This window comes from Notothenia coriiceps, unplaced genomic scaffold (assembly GCF_000735185.1).
Source record: "Notothenia coriiceps isolate Sejong01 unplaced genomic scaffold, NC01 NC01_scaffold00037246, whole genome shotgun sequence".
Classification (NCBI taxonomy): domain Eukaryota; kingdom Metazoa; phylum Chordata; class Actinopteri; order Perciformes; family Nototheniidae; genus Notothenia; species Notothenia coriiceps.
The window spans coordinates 28,672,726-28,682,850 of record NW_011369947.1 but is presented as its reverse complement, the minus strand read 5'-3'; the positions used below and the strand labels follow the sequence as shown (position 1 = coordinate 28,682,850).

Sequence of the window (10,125 nt, the reverse complement as noted above, 5' to 3'; positions counted from 1 at the left end):
CAGGATAACAGACTTTGGCCAGTGGTAGGAGTTTTTAAAGGGTCTTGGGTTCCCATAATATGTCTTTTTCCTAAGTTATCCCTCTATATGACCATGAAACAGTCTTTTAAACTGGATCTGTATTCCCTCTCTGGGGGATTTGTATTAGAGGGGTGGGGGGTGGGGGGGTATTTGAACGATACAAGATGGTTGGAATGGATTGCAGCCAGCTAACCAGTACGATGCCATGGCAGCTCAGACCAGACTGGTATAAACATACCAAATCATTGTATCATTTCTGAAAAATCCATTAGGATCACCAGCCACGGGATTGTCTAATTACCAAGCTCCTCCTGCAACCATATGAATTAACTGAAAAATAGCACCCATAATACGCATGTGGGCCATACCCCTGTAAAGTGCCCATTTGATTTTGTTTTTTTGAGCCGGGGGAAGTGGCAATTAGTGATGGGAATTTACCCGGGGCACTGTTTGGGAAAGGGTGGCCACAGAATGTTATGGGCTTCCGGTTTCTTTCGAGAGCCCCGTTTCAAACAAAGAGCCCGTTTTTTTTAAAGTGGCGGTGGACAATATTTGGACTGACCCTGCCTTTAAAATGAATATTTTGGGCTTTACAAATGTTGCCCACTAAAACGTGGATTCATTGCTGGGTGTTTTGGTGTGAAGTGGCATCCAATGCTTGCTGCGTTTCGCGTTTGGCCTCCTTTTTTTCACCCGCAAAAACACGTCGTCTACCGTACACTGAAGGCTCTCCCACACAAGTTAAGGGATCTCCCCGATCGATCGGCGGCCGATGAAATCGGCGGATACTCACTCCCTCCTGCCCGAATTTTTTCGTCGGTGCTCTCTAAAAAATAGCCGATCGCATCGACGTAAAATGATGAACTAAAAATAACATGACCACCTTTTCTCTTGTGCGGGCAAAGACCCTACAGTGAACACACTTAGCCCTATTTGATCTACTCTGGAACAAGCTAACACTTAGTTATACACCATTATTTTATTCCTTCACTGTCGGGTCACTCAGTCCCATCGTCTCATGCAGCCTCACTGGATCAGTAGATGTAAACACCAGGAGGAGAGAGGGAGAAGCAGAGAGAGAGAGAGGAGAGAGAGAGAGAGAGAGAGAGAGAGAGAGAGAGAGAGAGAGAGAGAGAGAGAGGAGAGAGAGAGAAAGAGAGAGAGAGGAGAGAGGAGAGAGAGAGAGAGAGAGAGAGAGAGAGAGAGAGAGAGAGAGTAAGAGGAGAGAGAGACCCTCATTTTTGAATGTAATAATAAGTGTTGGTTTGTGAACGCCAGTGAATGAGACCAACCATTAAACCAATGAGAAGATTTATAAAACCAAATCACTTTAATGAGGAACAAAAAAAAAAACAAAAAAAAAAAAAAAAAAAATTCCCTAGGCCCCGCGCCACTCGAGTCGGATCGGCCCCGATTGGTATCGGCCCCGGACTGATATGATCGCGGCCAATCCTGCCCCCACAAATTGGCGATCCCGGAAGCATCCCTACCAACGCTAACGACTCGGTTCCCTTCGTTCGTACCAAAGAGCCGTTCAAAAGAATCGGATTGTTCGTGAACGTAACATCACTAGAGCAAATATCATAAATCCCATAACCTACACACGATGTGTTGCTTTAGTATGTTGTGAGAATAATAAAATGTACAATCTTTTTCTATTTGTAGTCTTTGCACGTTGACGTAAAAGGAAAGTTACATTTCACGAACATCATTAAAAGAAACAAAGATCACAAATAAGACAATGTAAGGTAATGACTTGTGCATACTGTTCATATACAACTGGCTGTTTATTCAATATTTCTACTTCTGGATTTCCCCTGAGTTTCGCAGAGAACAGGCTGACCGTCCTATATTTCCCCAAAATCCTCACACCCTTTGTCTCTTTCTTGCACATTTACCAACACATCCTAAGGTGATGAAAACAAATGTTACCTGAGTGTTGAATGAAACTGGACCTGACACACACGTCTAGGGGAGGGACATTTTTCTCTTTTTTTCTCACACACTTATATAGCCATTCCTTAAATTCACAGGACGTCACAAAGCTTGCTGGTTTAGTCTCAATTAATCAGCAAATACCGCATTTATGAGATTGAAATGCACGTATTATGTCAGTAATGAGCCAGAACGAGAACATAAGCTGCCAATTAACACCTCGTTCCTTTTATTCAGGCTTACAAAGACTTTATATTTCTTATTTGTCATGCTGCCACTAAACATCACTGGAAGTGAAACACGCTGTTTTTCAAATGTGTCTTTCATGCTGTCTAAAATATCCCACAAGCGACCAGCTCCAGGAAACAATGTCGTCATTCTCATGCGCAAAATGTCCCAAATAAATGCAACAGATTGTACAGGATTGACTCTACCTACCATCCAGCTGCTGAATCATTCATGAGAGCGATGCTGAAAGGACCTGCAGTTTTAGAATAAATGTAGAAATTGGTGAACCACTTCTAGCTTTCACTGTGGACATTCCTCACATATAGCAGTATAAAGCAGAAAGGGAAAGATCCAGATCAATCCACCCACATATTCCACCTTGTAGCTGCATTCATGACATTTACAGTAGAGTTATGGACTCTGTATGTTGACCCTTGACCTGTGAACTGTCAGAGGAAATGATATGCAGGTGATGGAGAGCAATTTAAATATGTCCAAGGACAGCCATGAATCCTCCTGATGCGCTTTATGAACATTATATAGCGGCGTAATAAGTGTGTCACTGGTATTGGGATCATTTATAGCGTGCATCTGTGTATTTGTTGCTTTGGTGTTATGTATGCGCATGTAGTTTGTAGCCATTGGATTATATTTCCATCTTTATGCCAATGTGTCTTTAAACCCACACAAATTTGGTCCATACACCAGATGGACACACGATAAAGGAAAGGTTCAAATTCGGCTCTGATCGTAGCAACATCGGGCCATTGGTGAGGGCATCTTAAGCCATCGTATGAACGCAGGTGGAGTTTCTCAGGCTCCGGCAGCAACTTCGTGAGCGGTGGCAAAATCTTTGCCATGCCAACAAATTGTCGAAGGACCTTGCGAAGCTTCATTTTCGTGTTGACTTCGTGTGTTCATTTTGCCCTTCGTAAGGCCATCGTGAGGGCATCTTGTCAAATCGTGTCATCTTCGTGTTTACTACGAGTGATCATCGGTGCCATTGGGCATTTTTCGCCCCGATGCCAAAAAAAATCGTCTTGTAGTCACTTAAAGTATCTAGTACATAAGGAGGAAACCATTAAAGTAATAAAACGCATATTTGAAAATAGACTTCTTCGCTTTCTTGCCAAGACTTACAGTACATGAAAGGATCAATACCTCTCAATTCTGTCGGTTCAATTTGGAGCTGGAGCCATGTGCAGGTTAGCTTAGCTTAGCATAATGACTGGAAACAAGGGGAAACAGCTAGCCTGGCTTTGCACAAATGTACATAACGTGCCATGAATGCATCGTTTTTACACTTGGGAAATCCTCAAAAGTTGAGTTCCCCTTAACACTCCATGACATTTAGTTTTAAATCTTAAGTATTTAGTCTTTAAATCCAATTTATTACACAAATTAAAGCTCAGAAGTGGTGTCAATGCAGGACCAACGCAATAAATCATTCTAATTATTGAATTATTAAGTGGTACTCTTGTACTGTTGACTTCTTATAATTGGGAATGAGGCCATTTCATTAAGGACGCTGAACTGTGTGTGTGCGTGTGTGCGTGTGTGTGTGTGTCTGCGTGTCTGCGTGTCTTGGCTGGCTGTGGTAATTTTATGTGCATTATGGCATATTCATATATGCATTGATCCTGGAAAGGTAGCTTTTAGACGAATCGATAGGTAGACAAATAATCAATAAATGGTGGATTTAATTTAACATTGAATTGGCCACGCTGCTAAGATAGTTAAATGGCNGAGTCTCAGTGTGTGTGTGTGTGTGTGTGTGTGTGTGTGTGTGTGTGTGTGATCTGATCCGGATGGTTACTAATTCCATGTCTTTATGGGAACACCATGGGTGTTACAAAGTTGACTAAATCATCCAAAATTCAATGAAAGTGGTGATCAGTAATTTATATGTTAAAATGTCTAGTGAAGGATATCATAAAGCCTTAATGCAATCTAATGTAAAACAAAAAAGTTATGATTGATGAAAGTAGTAAATCGTTCAGATTTGACCCGAATACAACAGGAGCTTTAAATGGTGTGTTCATCCAGGCTACTTTGTATATTTACCAAAATATGAAATTAGATCACCCTCATGAATCCAATACGTGGAAAAACGGCTCCGTTGTGTGTCTATGGAGAGAGCAGTGCCGCCCGACTAGGCAGAAGCGCCGACCTCAGCGTCGCGCACTGCTTGAAAGTTACAATTATTTAAACTTTGACCTAGGTACTGCCAGAGATGGCAAAAGTACACACATCCTTTACTCAAATAGAAATACACATACTCGTGTTAAAAAATACTCTGGTAAAAGTAGAAGTACTGACTAAACTTCTTTACCCAAGTAAAAGTAAAGAAGTATGGGCTTCGAAATGTAGGCCTACTTAAGTAAAAAGTGCCCATTACTACCAACTGTTTTAAAGAGTAACTGATGTAATTTTATATTAATAGAACAATAATGTCATTGTTAGCTAAAGAATGTTTCGATGCTGAACAACGGCAAAATGACAACGTTTCTATTGGTCCCTCTTCTTTAGAGAAAAGAGGAAATGATGGATACACGGATCGTGTTAAAATCAATAGGCACGCAATGACTCTAAATAATAATGATCACGCCACTAAACATAGATTTAAACTAAAGTAACAAACCTGTTTTCAAAATGAAAGAAGTAGAAAGTACAGGTATTTGTGTTAAAAATGTAAAGTGTCAAAGTAAAAAGTCATCAGAAAAATAAGTAGTGGAGTAAAGTAGGCCTACTGATACCAGAAAAATGTACTCAAGTAAAGTAACAAAGTATTTGTACTCCACTATTTCCCACCTCTGGACACTTCTGACCTTTCAACACACATATAAGATGACGTGGCTACGCTAGCTAGCAGAGAATTTAACTTAAGAAACGACCCTTGAATGGCTGTTTTCACCGCAAAGAAATTAGCTTATCATGTGAATGCAGCTTTAGCTAGCTAGCTAGCTGTGGCATTTTCTTCTTCCTTAATAAATCAAGCTGCTCTTCGGGACTTCCCTAAAATGTATCAAATTCAGTTGAAACAGTCATTTTGCGAGGGTTGAAGTTAAAATAAATTATTCACCACCTTTCAGTCTGCCGTAGTGACAGAACAGGCTGCGGCAGAGCCCATGACGTTAGCACAAGTTAGCGAGCTAAGCAGCTCGAGATGCAAAATTGGTTTAAAATGGCTAACAGGACAAAACAAATGTAACAAGAGCTAAACAAACCAAGTGTAATTCCCTTTGCACAAATAATTTACAAATGAATGTAACAACTTGACAACACCAGACCAAATCTAAAAAAAGAAATACAAAATGGCAATCAATATAGCATTTGAAAATCAACGATTGAGTGCTACTTTGATGACACGTTGTCCGTTTCCCAGCGGCGGTTCCTCACTGCGATGTCAGTGTGTGTGCTTGGCTTATTGCAGGAGTGTGTGAACATACTTTTCTGCTTGAGTGTCTGGTATGACCTGATTCACCAAAACTTCCCTGCAGCCCTCAGAAAGTCTGGATTCTGACGTTTCAACTCTGCTACCAGACTGAAGCACAAAAAAACACAACGCTCACATCAGTGTTACAAATACCAACAACAATACTAATAAACTTATTTTCAGAAAGGATAAAAAGTAGTTTCACTGAAAGAAACTGGGGGAAAAGTCCATTGTCTTTCAAATAGAAGCTGAGTTAAATTTGTGTTAGTATAACTACTCAAAGTGTGTGTGGATGTCACAACTCAAGCTTTGTTCGCGGTAAGCATCCTGATGGCTAAAGAATATTCATCTCCGAAAACAACACAGGTCAAACTTAAAGCATTACAACAGCTCTCACCTGCATCACCCTGTGGTTCCTCTGGAAGTCTTCTTTGGAGTTTTGTCTTTTCTGTCACAACAAAAATCAACAACTGTGATTGGAACCACTTCATAGGCATTAAACTCTCACAGGACATCAAACTGAAACTATATTAGTACCTCTGTGCTGCTCAGCCTTTGACCTCTGACTTTTGCTGTGTTTGGGCTGTGACTCTCTGAGGAAGCGACTGATTCTGTCTGAGGGTATGGCAAAGGAGATCCCTGCTGCCACTTTCAGAGTGTTGATGCCTATCACCTCACCGTCCTGAAAGCAACACAAACATTAACAAAGTTCAAATTAGACTGGACTTTAGTGTCGGGTAAAAAAAAGGCTTAAATATCATTGCAATTAGTACAAATATCACCTAAAGGAAAATAGTTCACACAGGTTAAAACCAGAAATGTTGCCATAAACAGGCACTGATACAAAATAAAGCAATTATTCATGCAAATGTTAGCATGGAATACAGTCTGATTCACGTCTTAAAAGGGGCTATTAAGCTTATTTTCAGGTTCATATTTATATTTTCTGCCTCTACTTTGAAATGTTTACATGCTTTTATGTTCAAAAAGCTCTTTAGGTTTATCATACTGCCTGTGCAGCAGCACCTCTTTCCACCCTCTGTCTGAAACCAGAGCCCAGTCTTTTCTGATTGGTTGACTGGCCAGCTCTGTTGTAATTGGTCAACTGCTTAGAGATGTCCTGACCCTATTTAATGATGTCACTATGTCGCGGAGGTAAACACTACAATGTATACGTTTCAGGCAGGGGGGTGAGTGTGTGGCAGAGAAACGCGTAATAGGGCCTCTTTCATCATTCGATTACATTATTTTATCCTTTTCTTCATGCAACAAGTTTGTATTTGTTATTTGAAGTGCAGATATTTAAAAACAAAAAGTCAATTTTAATAATATAGATCAAAACTAAAACTCACTAAATCTCCAAGCTTACAGTCCAGAAGGCAAATAAAAAACCACATATTTATTCACCTTGTATTGTGCCATACTTACATGGATCATAACACATGATGTATGGAATTGATCTTCTGCAATCCGGTTCAGATTACACAGATTTATATTTATAGATGTCAGTTTTAGAGGCCCGAAAAAGGGCAAAATGCGGCTGTCATCAGACTGTTTTTAGTCTTGTTAATAACTAGAGGCCCCAAACTGCTGTGTACAAGGAGGAAGGTGTCGGCAGTCAATGAAGGTATAAAACAGTCAATACAATTGTTCTGTGAATTTCAGCAACCACGAGTGGCCCTTGAGTGTACAATCATAAATGTGAGCTAAAAATATTAGGCTGATCATAACACTACTCACCAAGTTAACAAGAGGTCCTCCAGAATTTCCATACTTCTCCCAGAAAAGATGAAACATTGACATTAAGAAATATGCAAACAACCAACATCGTTATGCAACAAGAAACCTCATGTGCTGTGGTGTGTGCTGTGCTCACATTAATAATGGCGTCGGTCTGAATGTAGTCCATGTCTGAGTCCTTGATGCCCAGCTCCTTTCCGTCTCTCTGGGCGGTGCTGACGATGCCGGTGGTGACGGTGTTCTGCAGGGCGAAGGGGCTGCCAATAGCAACCACAAACTCCCCTGGCCTCAGACCAGCTGAACGGCCCAGAGACAGCACAGGGAGCTTCTTCTGCTCCCATGTGGGATCAAACATACCAGCACAGAACAGACACGCGTGAAGAATGAAAACATTGAAATGTATTGAAAATAAATGTGCAATAGAGACATACTGGGAGAGAAATTAAGAAAAAGTGTAATGAAAACAAAACTGTCTTAGTATTTGAGACGTGGGTGTGAGAATACACACATTGGCGCGGTGTCTCTGAGTCACAGAGCGGGTGTTTAGGAAAGTATCTGGCTAAGAATATTTAGCAGAAAGCTGTCAAGGACACGTGTCAGGATGTGGGTTATTGTGCAGTAGTTCAGAATGTTTTTGTACCATAACATACTTTGATTTGGATGAAGAGAGAAGGGTGCTGAGTTTGTATGCTCTCACCTGGGGATTGACCTTGATGGTGGCGATGTCTGCCTTCCTGTCTACATGTCTGACCACAGCCTCATATGCGTCACCGTCGTGGAGCTGCACGCGCAGCTGGGGCCGCCCTGTTACCGTGGCAATGGCATCCGTGGTCACCACATGAGCGTTGGTCACAATCACACCTGAGGGGGTCATGATGAAACCAGAGCCGCTGGAGAGACGCACGTGGTGACTAAACAGGGGGTGTCTGGAGACGGCAGAGAGTGAGGCTTACATTTGTAACACGTCTTATATTGGGTGCAGGTTGTTTTATGTTTCTATTGACAAGATGTGTGAAGGCTACCCAAATAATGATATTTATAATTTAAAAGGCTATGTATTATAACAAATGCCACACCTTATGAACATTTCAATGTGGACAACAGCTGGTGCTATTTTCTCCACCACGTCAGCGATGAAGTTGAACTTATAGCGAGGGCTGCTGGGATGGATTGAGAAGCGACCTGTACTGGCATGAAAAACAAACTCCATTAATAGTACACACACAAACACACAACCGATAGTTACTGTAGGATTAAATTACAGTTTGAGACAGGCAATGACACTAAAATGCTCAAATGTATTATAGTTAGTAAAACATACACTATGGAAGATAAATAGGAAGAAATATTAAATGGATTTAATATTTTTTACATGAAACATTCACCAAATTTATGCACGAGGAATTGTTTTCCCTAACTTGTTGTGTAGTACAACGATAAGGAGACAAATCATGTGAGAAATTATTTGTAAAGCACTGCACTGTATAGTAGTGAAGTTTTTAATATTTGACACAATTAATATTCATAAAGATATGCAAAAATAAATGATTTTGTGGTGGTAAAACAAACAGGAGACCATTAATGTGTGAAGGGATTTTGGTAGCACTTTGCTGTATGATAGGACCGGGTTTGGCTTGTTGTTTTATGAAAATGAGGGTTTAGCGAGTTGTTTACCTTACTACAGATGTTAGGAGACGTCGTTGGTGTTTGGTTTCCGAATAATAGATCCGTCAAGTCCGAATTTGTCAATATCTTTCCAACTTTACCGAACATTCTTTGTACTGATTTGGCACTGATAACGATCACAGCGTGTGCTTTGCAAAATAACCATCAGAATGCCGTTTAAGCACTTATCACAACAGAAAAATGTACTCAATTAAAGAAGTTTTATACATTTGGATGATCATCATTTGCCCATCCCCCAAAATGTGCGCACTCCAAGCTGTCCTACCTGTGGATGCGCAGGGTCCTTTATGTGCCTGGCTGACTGCAGGTCTCCCCTTCTGCTCAGCTTTGCGGCTGGCCACTCTCGTCTTACACACATTCCCGTACGTTTTCCCGTCGCTCCCGCACACTTCATGCTCCATCTTACACCGGCAGACCCCCTTGGAGCCTCGCCGCTTCCCCGCAGCGAGCAGCTTGCACTCCAGGCCATCCCCGCAGGGCAGGTCGCTCTTTCGGCCACAGGGGTCTCCTTCGCGGGGGGAGCACACCATGCAACAGTTACATCTGTCCGGGACATAAGCGCCGGCCGGACAGCTGGGGCTTGGACATGAGCTCACCTCGCAACGGGACGCGCACCTTTCTGGACGCACAGCTCCGGTGAAGTCGTGCGTAAAGAGAAATGCAGCTGCGAGTAAAAGTAATTGCATTGTGATAGACTTGACAAAAAGTTATGATGGATATTTCTGGATTGTTTAATATCTCTTTCTTAATGATTTTCTGCGTTTGGACCCGATGGCTACTTCCACAGATCGACTGGGCTCGTGTCCTCAGCTCTCTGGAAGTTTTACTCCGGACATTAGTCATCAGGGCCTGCCTGCATATTCTGACAACCTGGTGACTTCATCACTTAGTTGGAGGCCACTCACTCCATGTAGCTGGTAGTGCACGCCATCCAGTGGGAATAAAACGCACAACACTAAATAAAAGCAGCCTATTCCTCCAGTAGTAAGTGCATGTACTAAAATACTGGACATAATTGAGAAACACGTTTGATGCTTCTATTTTATTATGATCTTCTTATGTAACTATATACTTCTTCT

At 41.5% G+C, this 10,125-nt stretch overlaps 1 protein-coding gene across 1 annotated transcript; it reads right to left on the bottom strand.

Annotated features, from left to right (window-relative positions):
• Positions 1-5,675: 5,675 nt before the first annotated feature.
• On the bottom strand, positions 5,676-9,732 carry LOC104966236 (serine protease HTRA3-like). Its single transcript, XM_010795418.1, has 8 exons — positions 9,312-9,732; positions 8,437-8,542; positions 8,058-8,286; positions 7,497-7,691; positions 7,361-7,393; positions 6,158-6,302; positions 6,018-6,068; positions 5,676-5,728 (listed from the first exon to the last, which is right to left on the bottom strand). The coding sequence occupies exons 1-8, from the start codon at positions 9,730-9,732 to the stop codon at positions 5,721-5,723; spliced, it is 1,188 nt and encodes a 395-aa protein (XP_010793720.1). The 3' UTR covers positions 5,676-5,720.
• Between the last annotated feature and the right edge of the window lie 393 nt (positions 9,733-10,125).